We start from the raw sequence: 16,940 nt of genomic DNA, 5'->3' as shown, positions 1-16,940 counted from the left end.
TTTAGGAGATATGGATGAATATATACAAAAATACAAACTGCCTAGACTAACAGAAGAGGAAATAGAATTCTTAAATAATCCCATATCAGAAATTGAAATCCATCAAGCCATCAAAGAACTTCCTAAGAAAAAATCCCCAGGGCCTGATGGATTCACCTGTGAATTCTATCAAACATTCAGAGAACAATTAACCCCAATACTATACAAACTATTTGACATAATAAGCAAAGAGGGAGTTCTACCAAACTCCTTTTACGACACAAACATGGTACTGATTCCAAAACCAGGCAGGTCAAAAACAGAGAAAGAAAACTATAGACCAATCTCCCTAATGAATATAGATGCAAAAATTTTAAATAGGATACTAGCAAAAAGACTCCAGCAAGTGATCAGAAGGATCATTCACCATGATCAAGTAGGATTCATACCAGGGATGCAGGGCTGGTTCAACATTAGGAAAACCATCCACATAATTGACCACATCAACAAGCAAACTAGCAAGAACCACATGATTATCTCAATAGATGCAGAAAAAGCCTTTGATAAAATACAACACCCATTCCTATTAAAAACACTAGAAAGCATAGGAATAGAAGGGTCATTCCTAAAAATAATAAACAGTATATATCTAAAACCAACAGCTAATATCATCTGCAATGGGGATAAACTAGATGCATTCCCAATAAGATCAGGAGTGAAACAAGGATGCCCATTATCACCTCTACTATTTGACATTGTACTAGAAACACTAGCAGTAGCAATTAGAGAAGATAAAGAAATTGAAGGCATCAGAATAGGCAAGGAGGAGACCAAGTTATCACTCTTTGCGGATGACATGATGGTCTACTTAAAGAATCCTAGAGATTCAACCAAAAAGCTAATTGAAATAATCAACAACTTTAGCAAAGTTGCAGGATACAAAATAAACCCACATAAATCATCAGCTTTTCTATATATCTCCAACACAGCTCAGCAGCAAGAACTAGAAAGAGAAATCCCATTCAAAATCACCTTAGACAAAATAAAATACCTAGGAATCTATCTCCCAAGACAAACACAGGAACTATATGAACACAACTACAAAACACTCGCCACACAACTAAAACTAGACTTGAACAATTGGAAAAACATTAACTGCTCATGGATAGGACGAGCCAATATAATAAAAATGACCATCCTACCCAAACTTATTTATCTATTTAGTGCCATACCCATTGAACTACCAAAATACTTCTTCACTGATTTAGAAAAAACCATAACAAAGTTCATTTGGAAGAACAAAAGATCAAGGATATCCAGGGAAATAATGAAAAAAAACACATATGATGGGGGCCTTGCAGTCCCAGACCTCAAACTATATTACAAAGCAGCAGTCATCAAAACAATTTGGTACTGGCTAAGAAACAGAAAGGAAGATCAGTGGAATAGACTGGGGGAAAACGACCTCAGCAAGACAGTATACGATAAACCCAAAGATCCCAGCTTTTGGGACAAAAATCCACTATTCGATAAAAACTGCTGGGAAAATTGGAAGACAGTGTGGGAGAGACTAGGAATAGATCAACACCTCACACCCTACACCAAGATAAATTCAAAATGGGTGAGTGACTTAAACATAAAGAAGGAAACCATAAGTAAATTGGGTAAACACAGAATAGTATACATGTCAGACCTTTGGGAGGGGAAAGGCTTTAAAACCAAGCAAGATATAGAAAGAATCACAAAATGTAAAATAAATAATTTTGACTACATCAAACTAAAAAGCTTTTGTACAAACAAAACCAATATAACTAAAATCAGAAGGGAAACAACAAATTGGGAAAAAATCTTCATAGAAACCTCTGACAAAGGTTTAATTACTCATATTTATAATGAGCTAAATCAATTGTACAAAAAATCAAGCCATTCTCCAATTGATAAATGGGCAAGGGAAATGGATAGGCAGTTCTCAGATAAAGAAATCAAAACTATTAACAAGCACATGAAGAAGTGTTCCACATCTCTTATAATCAGAGAGATGCAAATCAAAACAACTCTGAGGTATCACCTCACACCTAGCAGATTGGCTAACATAACAGCAAAGGAAAGTAATGAATGCTGGAGGGGATGTGGCAAAGTAGGGACATTAATTCATTGCTGGTGGAGTTGTGAACTGATCCAACCATTCTGGAGGGCAATTTGGAACTATGCCCAAAGGGCGACAAAAGAATATCTACCCTTTGACCCAGCCATAGCACTGCTGGGTCTGTACCCCAAAGAGATAATGGACACAAAGACTTGTACAAAAATATTCATAGCTGCGCTCTTTGTGGTGGCCCAAAACTGGAAAACGAGGGGATGCCCATCAATTGGGGAATGGCTGAACAAACTGTGGTATATGTTGGTGATGGAATACTATTGTGCTCAAAGGAATAATAAAGTGGAGAAGTTCCATGGAGACTGGAACAACCTCCAGGAAGTGATGCAGAGCGAGAGGAGCAGAACCAGGAGAACATTGTACACAGAGACTAATACACTGTGGTATAATCGAACGTAATGGACTTCTCCATTAGGGGCGGTGTAATGTCCCTGAACAACTTTCAGGGATCCAGGAGAAAAAAAACACCATTCATAAGCAAAGGATAAACTATGGGAGTGGAAACACCGAGAAAAAGCAACTGCCTGAATACAGAGGTTGAGGGGACATGACAGAGGATAGACTTTAAATGAACACTCTAATGCAAATACTATCAACAAAGCAATGGGTTCAAATCAAGAAAACATCTAATGCCCAGTGGACTTACGCGTCGGCTATGGGGGGTGGGGGGGAGGAAAAGAAAATGATCTATGTCTTTAACGAATAATGCTTGGAAATGATCAAATAAAATATATTTAAAAAAAAAATGTATTGTGTTTTTAAAGAGCTGGCTGGTGGCTACTAGCATACACATTCTACATCTATCCCTCTTGAACTAGTTGTGTATGTCTATCTCATTGCCCCCATCATATTTGGATAATCTTCTTGAGGGTAAGAATTGTTTCATTGTTTAATCTTTCCATCCCCAATGCTGAGTAGGCACATAAAAATATTTAGTGAATTAAATTCAACCAATCAATCAACTAAAGAACATTTATGAAGTGTCTACTATATGCAAAGTACTATATTGGTCCCTGATAATACAAAGACAAAAGTAAAAGTCCATACCCTTGAGGAATGTATAATCTCACTAGAAGTGACAACATAGACATATTTCGGCATGTATAAAAGAGATATAAGCTAACTTGGGGGGAAAGCACTAGCACCTGGGAGGATCAAGAAAAGTTTCACGTAGAAGGTGGCACTTGAGCTATGCCTTGAAGTAAACCTGTGATTCTACAAGGTAGAGGTGATGAAAGAATGGATTCAGGAAGGGGGGTCAAGCCAACATAAGATCATAGAGACAGAGTGCTATCTATGTATGAGGATCTCAGCTAGGAAGCTAGTTTGGCCAGACCTCCATGTGTGTAAAGGAAACTCAGTATAAGAAAGTTAGAACAGATTGGGAAGAGTTTTAAATGCTAAGAAGGACTTTATATATTTGATCTTAGAGGCAATAGGGAGCCACTGGTATTTACTGAGTAGTGAAATAATATTATCAGACTTGTGCTTTAGAAAAATTACTTTGACGAGCTATGGGCAAAATAGGTTGGAATAGGGAAAGACTAATTATCAAGTAGAAAGATACATATCAAAGTAAGAAGGGGTGATGGTTGTGTGGAAAGAAGGTGATATATATGAATGATTATGGAGGTCAAAATCGTAATAGTTGGCAATTGACTATACAGATTAAGAGAAGGGCATTCAAGATGACTTTGAAGTTGTGAACTTCAATCACCTAAAGGATGATGAATTGTGGATAGGGATTGTTTAGAGGGGCAGAGATGAGTTGTTTTGGCCTCATTGAGTTAGAGATGCCTGTGTGATATCCAGTTCAGAATGTCCGGTAGCAATTTGTAATGTTCGACTTGAGCACAAGACAGAGCACAGGGCTGCATGTGCAGATCCGTGAGTCATCTGCATGGAGATGAGAATTAAAACCATGTAAGTTGATGAGGTCACCAAATGAGAGAGCGGAGAAGGAGGAGAAGAAGGTCTAGGGCAGAACCTTGGATATCGATACCTCAGAGTTAGGGGAAATGATAAGGTTAATGACCCAGTGAAGGAGATTGAGCAATAGTAGACAGATAGTTAGGAGAAGATCCAATAGCAATGTCATAAAAACTCAGAGAGAAAAGAATATCCAGAACGAGAGGATGGTCAACCATGTCAAATACTATAGAAGTCAACAAAGAATTAAACAGGATTATTTTCACTAGTCCTGAAAAAGACAATTGTTAGACACATTCTATATGTCACACTTTTTCAAAAGAATCTATTTGTCACTCTACTTTTTTGTCCTTTCAACTCTGTCCTTTCCACTAAATATCTTTGGTCACAAAAGGCTGGCTGTTGTACTTGCTTTCTTTGGGGGGGCGGGGACTTTGTCAGGGGAAGAAGGAGGGAAGCTTCTGTCAAATGGGGAAAATGCTGTCAAATAGGCCTTGCTAAAACCGTTAAATACATAAATTAAAATATATTTATAGCCTGACGTACAATGTCTCATTTTCCCCTTCATTCTTCTTGGCCTGGGTATTTTAGAAAGTCTGTAATTATCATAGTCCTAGAGTGACCTCTTGCTGCAAGATGTTATACAAGAGATTGGCTGACTCATAATTCCGAACCCTTATGTACTGCCAAGACAAGAAGATCCTAGCCATGGGGGTGGGGATGCATTCATATTTATGCATGGCACGCACCACTAGATATAACTTAGTGGTTTTTATGTTTCCTTACTTTGGAGAGCTAATGATCTTCCTGCTCTAGGACAATGATGAAAAGGAAAGCCATCTTTCTTGCTTTTCTCTCTGTTTCCTGAATAGGCTATGAACTGATGAAAGTTAATTTCTTACCTTAAACCTTTTGGTCTAGTTCACTGAAATGGACTTTAAGTTTTATGCCCATCATATATGACAGGCTAATCTATTTAATACAAAAACAAATTACATTTGAGGGGCAGCGGTGTTTCCACTGGGGTCTGTGACTTGAAACTCCAAATTATCCGAATTCATTTCTGAAGATGGATTGATGACATAAAGAATGATTTTACTGTTTAGGTCCTTTTGACTGAATCTCTCCTGAATAAATTCACCTGAAAATAAAGAATAAAGGAATTTTATACCTATCAACTCAATAAGAATTAATAAAATGATATGGTTATTGATTTTATGTCCCCCAAAATGTATTAAAGATAAATAAAGGAGAGAAGCGGCGATATAGCAGATAGGGCATTGAATTTGGAGTCAAAAGATGAGAGTTTCAATCCCTGCACTGACATTTATTAGTTGGGTGACTGTGGTGCCCTTGTAAACCACGAAACACTCTGGAAATATCAACTACATCGGTTTTCAGGAAGTTCCTACTATTTCAACGGCTATACATCAGATACAAAATTAAGGCATTAGTAATTTTCTGGGTTCCTAATGTTTACCACTGGACATGTTCACTAGATATCCCCCATGTCTGGGATTCTCTCTCCTTTCATCTCTTCTTTTTGGCTTCTTTAATTTCTTTCAAATCCAGCTAAAATCCCATCTTCTACCAGAAACCTTTTTCTTGATTACCATCTGATTATCCTCTATATTATTATGTATTATCGCATGTTGTCTCTCTCACTAGATTGAGAGCAGGGACTGTCTTTTGCCTTTCTTCATGTTCCCAGGGCTTAGTACAGTGCCTGGTATATAACAGGCACTTAATAAATGTTTATTTATTGACTGACTGAAAGATTCTCCATTTTTTTTTTGCCTCAGAAAAATTTTGCCTAGAGGTGGCTTTTGTAAAAGTTAGGGCAGAAAGGGAACAGAAGGACATACTAGACAAATCTGTAACTGTAGCATCCTGTCTAGCTTAGTACTTTAACAATTGTCTCCACAAGGCAGACATGGGGGAAATTATCAAGCAACTAACACTGACATTTTAAAATGAATTGATATCATTTGGAAATCACGATAGAACTGAAAATAAGTCACAAATATGAATTTAGGTCTGACAGCCTACCTTACTTGATACATATTACAATCTGGCACCTAAAAAAAAGTTGTAAACAATAAACAGCTGTGACTCTGCATTTGGTTTTCCCATTCAAGATGGATTAGGGAAGCTTGACTTGAAACCCTCTTTAGTACTAGTATTGATTTATAAACTGCATCTATCACAAAGCCTCAGGGACTATTTACCAAATGGTCATGCACTTAATTAAATTACTCTCTAGCACTCCAATCCTTGATGTGAGCCATTGGGTATTTTAAAATGAGCAATTAGGAGGATTGAGAAACCCAGTACCTGTTGTTGTATTTTCCAGATGTCCGTACTGGGGGCCTCGTAAAATCTTAAAGATGATTTGGTTGTCCTCTGTATCAGGGTCAGATGCCTTCAGGACTCGAGATGTTATGTAAATCCCATAGCAACCATTTTTCAGAAGCTCCACTTGGGAAGGGCACTGAAGCTGGATGATGCGTGGTGCTTTTTTATCCAACTGGGACACCTGAAGTAGTACACTTAGTTAGATGGATGCTTCCTGACAGGCTACAGTCATAGCTCTAATGTTTTAGGAGATTCCAAGCTTCATGAGAGCAGCAACAGAATCTTATCTCAATTTTGTATCTCCCTCTCATCCCCACCTCCTGTAGTTGTCTAGCAAAGTGTTCGACACATGGAACATTTACTGAAAAATAATAATAACTGAATGAAGGATAAGGCAGACTAGGAAGCATCTTTTATTCTAAGAGGCTCAAAGGTACCAGATCATTCCTTCCCAATTTCTCCTTCCAAAGACTAGGAAGGGGTTGGGAAACAGAAAAGGAATATAGATTTCTTTTTGTTTCTATCTTCTAGGCCTAACGTGTCCTTCTCTATTTTGTCTTAAGAAGAAATTGAAAGTTAAGTTAGTTCATGTATTTTATAGGTTTTGGCTACTTCATTTGATAGAACATGTTTGTTCAGCCAACTTTCTTCTCTTTTTGTTTTTTAACACTTACCTTCTGTCTACTAAGTATCAATTCTAAGGCAGAAGAGGAGTAAGGGCTAGACAACTGGAGTTAAATGACTTGCCCAAGGTTACACAGCTAAGAAGTATCCCAACTCCAGGCCTGGTACTCTATCCACTGAACGACCCAATTGCCCCCCAACTTTCTTTGAGTATATATTGATCTACAGAAAGAATTCAGCCTTATCTCTGGCCAGTCATATTTTGTTTTTGGGAGATGACAAAGAAAGACTGAGAGGAAGGGTGATGAGGGCAAAGTATGGCTGTATTAGCCAAAAATTCCTAACCTAAGTATTGGGTTAGGAGAATCACATTAGTCCCTCCCTGACTCTAGTTTCCCTCATTACTTAAAAACACTATAGTTAAATATATATTTTTTCAAGCGTTTTTTTTCCTCTTTTTTTCCCAATGGGCAGAAGGTGGGGGAAGAGTGTAAGTATGAGAGAAAATAAGTTTTTGTTCATTAAATTTTTTAAATTAAAAAACATCAAACAATAAACTATGGGACCACACCCCAAAGTACTATACTCAATATGCCAACCCCAAAAGGCACAATAGCACATATAAGCAAATATGAACTGAGTTAAATATATATATATATACATATATATATATATATATACTTTTATTTTACCAATTGTGAGGATAGATAAGAGAAGACTTTGATGGTGGGAGGGGAGATACTTTGTCACTGGGAATTTTCAGGCAGATTAAAGGTAGTTGGGAAAGGAAGAAGAGATAAAAAAAAAGAGATTACTATAAAGAAAATAGGACATAAAGAGAATGGATGAAGATAAATACAAATTAAGTAGAGCTCATCTTTCTTTTGCATTATATCTCTTTGTTATAATTAATAATGTCTCTTGGTCTTACTAAATTTCATCTCCTGGAGAGTACATTTCTTTAAAAATGGGCTCTAGATACCGTGAAAAATATTTGAAAACAAGGCTTTCTTTAGAAGCCTGTATCTCAGTGATGACTCACGTTGGCTTGCCTGAAAATCTCACAGAAATGCCAAACCCAAAGAAAGCAGCAATGTTGTGTGTGTGTGTGTGTGTGTGTGTGTGTGTGTGTGTGTGTGTGTGTTATAAAAGATGACTACAGGAATCGGTTATGGCATCTGAGAGAGACAGATACAAATTACCTATAACAGAGTGTGTGATTTTAAATGCCACTATCAGTAAAGTACATTTGTCTCTTCCCCTTGGCAAATCCACAAAGTCTGCCCTCAGTTACACTGCTTCTTTAAAATAATAATCCACCGCAGAGGCACATCAACAGAACAGCACAAAGAACACATGCCCCAGGCTTCTCTGGACTCAGGGATCTTGAAGAATCATGTGGCATTTCCAAATATGACTCCTCTCTGGAGATTGCCCCATGGTGGCTGCACTGCTCAGGGTTCCACTGGTTTTTGCTCTTTGCATATTTGGCCATATCACTTATCTCATCAGTGGTCTTCTGTCATTTCTTATTGCCTATAGACTGAGACTGAAAGCAACCTTTTTTTCTAGCTATTCGATGCCCCCCAATCTGATGTACCCCTGCTTTTTCAGTAACTCCCCTTAATGTAATCTATAGTACAAATTAGACCTTCTCTTGGACCTGTGAATATGCTCTGTGCTCTTCCCCTCAATATGCCTTTGATCATACTGTTTCTTATATTCAAAATGTTCTTTCTCCCCTTCTTTACCTGTGAATTCTTATCCACCTTTTAAGTCCCAATTCAAATGCCATGAAGTTTCCCCTAATCCCCCAAAGAACAATGGCCTTCCCTTTGTAACTCATGTGTCTCTATTAGGTCTCTCTAATGCTCTTATTCTGGAATGTTATTTTGTTTTTTTTTCTTATCCTCTCTTGTCCTATGAAGGTAGAAATAATATTTTATCTAAACTCTGTATTTCCCTTGCACATAGCACAATGATTTAGAAATGCTCGTTGAATAAATGAGCAAGTAAAAGAATGAATTCCTTCCAGAATCTAAAAGCTGTATTTGGACCAAATATATCACTCCCTGGAAGCTGTTGATTGGCCAGAAAAAGTCTATAGAGTCAAGAGGTGATCACAAAATCTCAGAATTAGAAGAAACCTTAGGGGCCACTTGATTCAACCTATAACTGAACAAGAATCCCTTCTACACCAGCAAGTGCTGATGTAGCTCTTGTTGAAGAGCCCTGGTGAAGGAAAATCCACCACTTCCAAGGTAGCCCATTCCACCGCTTTTGAATACTTTCAATTTTTAGAAAAGTTTTTTTTTCCCTTCCATTTAATCTATACTTGTCACTGAGACCTCTCTCCATTCTGCCCTCCAGTGTAAATCCGACCAAACCTAATCCCTTTCCCAGATGATGGCCTTCCAAATAAATATAGTTTTTATTTACTCTGTCTTCTCTTCCCAAGGTTATTCCTAGTTCCTTCAATTAATGTTCATTTGGTGTAATAGAAGGAGCCCTACATCTGAGGATCTGGATTCAGAATCTGTCTCTGCTACTTACTGTGTAACATTCCATTCTTTGTGCCTCAGTTTTCTCATTTGTAACATGGAAGTGGTTGGACTAGTTGCTGCCTACAAATGTATCATATTGCATTTAATTCTTTTGTTCCTGCAAGCTCTTCCTATATCTCTCTTCTAACTGATACTGCCTTCTACAAAGTTACCAATGATCTCTAACTGCCAAATCAAATGGCCTTTTCTTAATCCTCATCCATGTTGGCCTCTTTGCAGCCTGATCATCTCCTCCTGGATACCTTCTTCAGACTAGGTTTTTATGATACAACTTGTTCCAGTTTTCATTTTGATCCCTAATAAGACTATGAGCTCTTTGAAGGCAAGGAATTTTTTTTTTTGCCTTTTCTGTGTCTTAAGCAATTGGCAAAATGCCTAGCAGATAGGAGGCAATTAATAGGTACTTTCTGCCTAGCCTTCTTAATCTTTGTTAGATCATAGACCATCATTCAAATCATATCAACTAACTTATGGGTATCTCCTAAAGATTTATACTGCGCCCTCTTCCCTTTGCTGTCTACTATCTCACTTAGTGATCTCACTAGTTTTTATGAGTACAATTATCATCTTTATGCTGATGATTCCCAAATCTATGTATCTAGTCATTCTTTTTCCTAAGCTGTAGTTGCATATTGCATCTCAAATCCAATATATCCAGAATAGAGTTCACTTTTTTCCTAAACCTTCCTTAATTCCCAACTTTTATATTACTTTTGAGGATACCACTATCTTCCTAATTTCTTAGAATCTCATGGTTTTTAGAGGAAATAACCTCTTTCATTGCAGTCTACTAATTTCTTTCATTCACATAACCCTCGCTATATATCCTTCATGATGGCAAGGAAAATCTTTGATGAAAATACTTCACCCCATTTTATGCCTCCCTTGATTATTAAAAACTAAAGGAACACTATTTAATTAATTTAAAATTTTCTTTTGTTAAATATCATATAATTTTAATATTTGTGGGAAATAGCCTGTAAGAGGATAGCTTTTAAAGTAGTTGGTACTACTGAAATCAATGTTTTCTTATAATCTATAACCAATACTCAGAATGGAAATCCTGAATTATTTGCTTTTTTTCAGTAAATTATATAATTATGTACATGATCTGTTATAGAATATAATTTGTGTAAGACCATCTGATCCTTTCTCATATCTTCATCATGTATGTTGATGTATATATGTAGACTAGTTTCAAAAATTTTGGAGATATAGGAACTTGGGCATATGAGTGAGTAACTTGATATTTTTTTCTTATTTGCCTTAGTTGGGGTAATGATATGGCCTGAGATTTTGAGGGAGAGAAATAAGAGTTGAAGGGCTCCACCTTCTTTCCATTAACCATTTCGTCATCTTATCCAAAAGTTCTTATCCTTCTTTGAGTTTCTTTTCTCTTCTCAAGCCTCAAATAACTAAAACAAATTATTTTTGTCTTTAGCATTCCTCATAAGTCTCTGATCATTTTACTTCTCTTACAGAATTGTTTCATCCTTCATTATCTGTCTTTGATTCTATCTTGCATACATTACTTTAAAAATCCAAATTGATAATCAGTTTTCTGTGAATGCAAATATTTTCCTCTTTTGATAACCCTTCCTTTCCTTTCTTGTTAGAATTAGTTTATTTGTGATTTCAGAATAGCATTTGTAAAGGGTTCTCATTCATTGGTTTGACTTCCTCTGTAGAATTTTAGTCCATGAGATCCTACATACTTACATTCTTTAAAGCTTTTAAAATTTGTTCTCAAATCTATCAGGCATGTCTGACTATTCCTAGCTTTCTTATCTCTATCACACATTCTAAGATAGAGTCACTTTCCCCACAAACTCCCTATGAATTTCATTCTAACAACCATCTTCCTTGTTGATGAGAATCATATCCAGAAAAGAATCTTCCCTTCTTGGTTTTTCCAAGTTCTGAAAGATGAAATTATCACTAAAGTAAACCAAGTAAAGTAAACCAAGAGCTCACATACCTTTAATTGGGATGGTATATCTTTAAGGAATTATTAGTAGACTACAATTCTGGGTGGGTCTCATCAATGAAGTCTTCTCTCATACAAATGGTGTCAATTCCATCATGCTTCTTCTTCCCTTCTCATTATATACTATTAAATGACCCTTCATCCCCTTTTCATCTCTAGTCTTTCTTTTTTTTAACCCTTACCTTACTGGGTATTGGTTCCAAGACTGAAGAGTGGTAAGGTCTAGGCAATAGGCAATGGGGGTTAAGTGACTTGCCCAGGTCACACAGCTGGGAAGTGTCTGAGGTCAGATTTGAACCCAGGACCTCCTGTCTCTAGGCCTGACTCTCAATTCACTGAGCTACCAGCTGCCCCCTGTTGTCCTTCTAATAAGTACACCAAAGTTGTCTTCACTTTCTTCCCATCTATCCAGATTAAACTTCTTTATATACAAGAGCTCAGGCAAGAATTAATCAAAATTAAGTCTTTACTATTCTCTTCAGTTGAAAGTGGGTGTTTCTTCCTTAAATTTTACTAAATTCCTTTGTCTAGATTTGTCCTTTTTTTCCTGTCATATTCTACTTTGCATCATACTTCATTGCATGCATGTCACATTCCTCATATTGGACTGTAGGATCCTTACAGGAAAGGATTGGGTTGTTTTCCATCATTACATCCCCAATGCCCAGAACTTTCCTTATTTTTAATATGTATTTATTGGACATGTTGCTGGATTCATTTTAAAAGAATCACACTAAAAGAAAAGTCAAACTAAGGAAGATGTTATATTTCTCACCTTTTTAATAACAAAAAATTTTAATATGACCTCTGATTTTTTCTTTTTATATGAAGATTGATGTATCATATAGGAGCATCATCTTAATTAAAGCTTGAGATAAATGAAATTGAAAACCAGGCTATATTTGCTGTACTTTGACTAATGAAATAGAAATGCATTTTTAAAACTCCTAAATTCATTTACTAAGTAGCAATAGACTGTCTCAAACATTCTCGTAAATCCTAAGGATTTCTAGGTTTTGCCATTCATTCTTGTAGCTACATCCTTAAGACTTCTGGATCTTTCCATCTACTCTATGTCTCCTATATGTGTTGCTTCCCCAATCAGAGTGTGAGCTCCCTGATATTCCTTTTCTGTTTGTACTTGAACACAGCATCATACTTAGCATATACTAAGTTCTTAATAAATATTTCATTCATTTATATATGCACGTGCATGGCAAAATTAGGAGTGATGTAAACCCAAACATCCATTATTGTTTACACAAATAACTCTCAAATCATCAAATGCTTCTTTAGAAGCAGACCAAAAGCTAATAAAATGTAATTCAAAGTTCTCACAAAATAGAGAAGGAAACTTTCTTTTGCATTAATTTAGTCATAGATCTGGCAGGCAGTAAATAGAGGACATTTCATACTTGCCTGAATAATGAAAGACACAGGTTCATTCTGCACTCTTCCGTCCACAACAAAGCCTTGATTTGTCCCATCAGTAGCTACAAAGGTAAACTGGTCAACCTGTGAGTTTCCTCCTAGGTGTTGGTAGGCCACATTCTTACTGTCCACTTCTTGTTGTGTAAAGTTGTGTTGTGTGAGAACCATCCCCCGAAGATAGAGCTGTCCATACTGGGGGAGCTGGGCCAAGAGGAAGGTGAGGTTTTCTGTTGGAGTGTCTGGGTCAGAAAGTTGAAGGATGTCTGGAGAGAGGAGCGCCATGGTCCTTTCCATTATTCTTAACCCCTTGTTCTGGGTCACAACAGGCAAGGCTTGGTCAATAGACTCCAGTTTGATCTTAAACACTCCATGCTTTGTCTTTAGTCCATTGCTCAAGACGAATCTGGCAAAGAGAGGCAAGGTAGCCTTCAGCATGGATGCTTGTTTCACCATCTACTGGAATGAAATGATAATACACACCTTTACTGAAGAATTTGCCTTGTAGTGACTCTAAAATGAAAAAAAAAATCAAAGACTTCTTCTCAAAGGAAGTCCTCTCTTTTAAACGAACAACCCCATCTAAATACTCTCATTCACTGAAGTACAGAGGAAGAATCAAGGATGCCAGGAAAGTTCAGATTCTCTCTCTGATACCCTACTTCTTGTGTGACCTTAGATAAATTCCTGGCTCTCAGTTCTTGACTTTCTAAATATAAAATGAGAGGGTTGGACCTAACCAGATGATTCTGAGGATCTTCCACATCTCGATCTATAAGGCTAAGTTCTATACGGATAAGACTTTGTTTGAAAGGATAATGTAAAGTAGAGATGCTTAGTGAATTAAATAGAATAGGACTAACCTTACTTAGAACATCTGACCATACTATTTTTCAGACTATTCTACCAAATTAATAAAAGAGAAGCACACTCATATTTTCCTAGTTTGGCAGCAGGATTTGTCTGTGTCTATTTTTCCTCAAAGAGAGTCTTAATAAAATACTAACAGACCGGAGTTGGAACTAAAACCAGAAAGGCAATCAATAGAGTTGCCTCGGTGACTACCAGTTTACCATTCCTTATTGTATTCTAGCCATCAAACCAAACTCATCTATAAACTCATTATGGGCAAGAACCATGTTTCATCCTTACTTGATAAGTGTCTAGAATATGGAGAAAAAAATTGTATGGTAGAAAAAAATTAGATTTGGACACAACTTTACACAACAAAGACCTATATTTGAATTCTGTCTCTAATATTTACTGTGTTGTTTCAAGACAAGTCCCTTATCCTCTCTGGGCAAAGTTTCTTCATGCTTTTGTTTTCCCTCAACTATAAGACTTGCCTGCTGGAATATGCAGAACTCCCACCTTAGCCAGCCTCCCATCAGCCAAGACAGGACAAAGAGGCTGACACTGACCATCACCACTCCACATTTTATATTCCAGTGGACGTATAGAGGTATGATATCCCTGATGTGGGCAATCCCTCCAACCACAGAGATTCCAACTTGACCATTCCAACTTGTCCTATGCCATTCCTGTCCATGACTTCCTATAAATCCTACTGAGGATCTTCTTTAATTCTCTTGACATTATGCATCTTCTCTATATTTTTAACAGATACCAAAAGAATGCAGGAATGAGTCATCTGTCATATCATGTTCTTGCTAATGATTAGCCCCACCTTTGCTTCTGGTCATCTATCTTTCTAATAGCATTCCATATGCCACTTTTCCTATATAATTACAAAAGAGATAGTATTACCACCTCCTAATACCCACTCTGAATCCTTCCATTGCATGTTGGGTGATTTGTAACCTGAATCCCTTGGAGACTATGGAATTTCATGAGTTGAAACTATAGAAGTTCATGGATTTTTGTGAGTCTCTAAAAGAATATCAATGCTAAAAATGGGCCTTTATTTAAGAGACAAGGTCTCTAGCTGGGCCAGAGTGTTCAACCTGGAGTAAGGAAGACTTACATTCAAATACAGCCCAAGATATTTAGTAGCTTGGGCAAGTAATTTCAATATCTGTCTGCCTCAGTTTCCTCATCTGTAAAAAATGTTAACAATAGCACCTATCTTGAAGGATTGTTGTGAGGATCAAATGAAATAATATTTTAAGTGCTTTGCAAATCTTATCAATTGTTATTAAAATTTGTAGTCACTAAAATAATTGCCTACTTATATTTTTCTTACCCTACAGCACCCAATAGTTCCAGATTGTCTCCCATTCTTGCAAGTACTAACCAGGCCTGACCCTGCTTAACTTCCAAGATCAGATGAGATTGGGTGCATTCAGGGTGGTATAGCCAAGAGACCCCAATTATATTCTTAACACATTTAAGTTAACATGATAAATTAAATGACGTATTTTCCATAAATCTCCTTCTACCTGAAGGCTACCATTTCACATATTTTATTTTGACTTGAGCTTTTTTATTTGACTTGGGCTCTCTGCTCCAAGAAATGAAGAAAGTGTTGATGTTTGAACCCCCAAAATAACTAACAAAATCCTAGAAGGGCTAGTCCTGGGATCACTGCCATCGATTCTGTGTATTCCTGACCTTTTGGAGGTCAGTGAGGCTTTTTCCTATGTTATGCAGGCTGTCCATCTAAAACTCCTCTCACTGTCTGGCATCACTGCTTGATGATCAGGGTCTGACCAACTTGTAAACAGGCACTCTGCCATCAGACAGATGGGAATGAGCGTAGGCAGGCCAGAGACCATATATGAGTAAGAAATATGTTTACTGAGGACCGTATTCCCAGCTGGGAGCATCAAGGCAGCTGTCAGAGCTGACCTCAAGCTCATGAGCCAACAGTGAAAGAGATGTGATAGCTAACATTGCTAGGTCAAGTAAAAACTATGATGATACAAGGAATAGGGAAAAAGTTTTCATGAACCAAAAATGCTATTTCTCTTACTTACACCAAGGTAGCCCAAGTCTCAAAAGTAATATGTACAGTCAATTCATTCCCCACTGTTAATTTTTAAAAATCTTAACGCTTCTCTTTAAGTCTCTATAGATATATTGGGGATAAATCTGTACAAATTACACCATGTAACATAATACAAGTGATATGAACTAGAAGATTTAATAATAGGATCATCAGATTGAAGCTAGAACCCTAGATGAAGCATTATATCCCAGGTCCCCCCTCCCCCCCCCCCCCCGTTTTGTGAAGAACCTGAGACTCCAGTCAATTTTATGTCCCATTGGTTTCCCAATGACTCCAAAGAATAACTTCTAAACACATTTATGAAGTTTCAAAAAAAAGCAAAGCAGGTGAGAAGGAAAAATTATCTTACTTTTCCCAGAAAATATATTGGTTGATGTCATGAAGGCAGCATCTCTTCCTATATGGCCATTTCATTTATTTCCACTCACTACTCATCCTTCTCTCTATCCTCTCTAGGGAAAGAGTCAGTAGCCAAGCTCACCATCATTCTCATGAAATCTGGGGGATGAATCTCAGATTTAGTTAGGGTTTGTGGCATGGTTTGATATCACCATTACCATGGTAAAGCGTTCAAGCTTTCTACATTTCCTTGGCAATGAAATTGGCTGAAGAATCTGCCATCTGTCATGGCATTTAGAAGATAAAAATGGAATCATAAACAGTGCCAGCTTAAAAAAAAGAGTAGAGCCTGCATGTCAAAATGGAGGACATTAGCATGTTCTTTTAGCGCCCGGCTGCCAGCATCTGCAGTCAGGTTGCTAATCACTCGGTGTCATCTGTCCCAGCGCATGCTGCCAAATCTTTCTTCCAGGCCAGCAGCACCAAACAATACAGGAGAAATTTATGATTCAAAAAAATATTTTTGCAGAAGGCAAAATCTGATCATTAAATTCCCCCATTTAATTAATGTTGCCATTTCTTACACTAAAAAGGAGAAGAGGAAAAAAT

At 37.1% G+C, this 16,940-nt stretch overlaps 1 protein-coding gene across 8 annotated transcripts in view; it reads right to left on the bottom strand.

Moving 5' to 3' along the window:
* FREM1 (FRAS1 related extracellular matrix 1) overlaps positions 1–16,940 on the bottom strand; it is a 177,471-nt gene that overhangs the window by 36,878 nt on the left and 123,653 nt on the right. For 3 of the 8 annotated variants that reach the window (XR_470440.3, XM_007499581.3, XM_001372782.4), the window contains exons 25-27: positions 13,016–13,430; positions 6,401–6,602; positions 5,063–5,207 (exon numbers count right to left, since the gene is read on the bottom strand). Coding sequence is in view for 7 of the 8 variants with exons in the window: in XM_007499581.3 (XP_007499643.2) it covers positions 5,063–5,207; positions 6,401–6,602; positions 13,016–13,430 (762 nt within the window). In the remaining variant the exon portion in view is untranslated. Of the gene's footprint in view, positions 1–5,062; positions 5,208–6,400; positions 6,603–13,015; positions 13,484–16,316; positions 16,491–16,940 lie in introns of those variants that run through there. The other 5 variants (XM_007499582.2, XM_007499583.3, XM_056805353.1 and 2 more) reach the window with 5 other exon arrangements.

Source organism: Monodelphis domestica, chromosome 7 (genome assembly GCF_027887165.1).
Source record: "Monodelphis domestica isolate mMonDom1 chromosome 7, mMonDom1.pri, whole genome shotgun sequence".
In the NCBI taxonomy this organism is placed as follows: domain Eukaryota; kingdom Metazoa; phylum Chordata; class Mammalia; order Didelphimorphia; family Didelphidae; genus Monodelphis; species Monodelphis domestica.
Note: the sequence above shows the minus strand (reverse complement) of the source record. Positions and strands in the feature narration are given on the sequence as shown.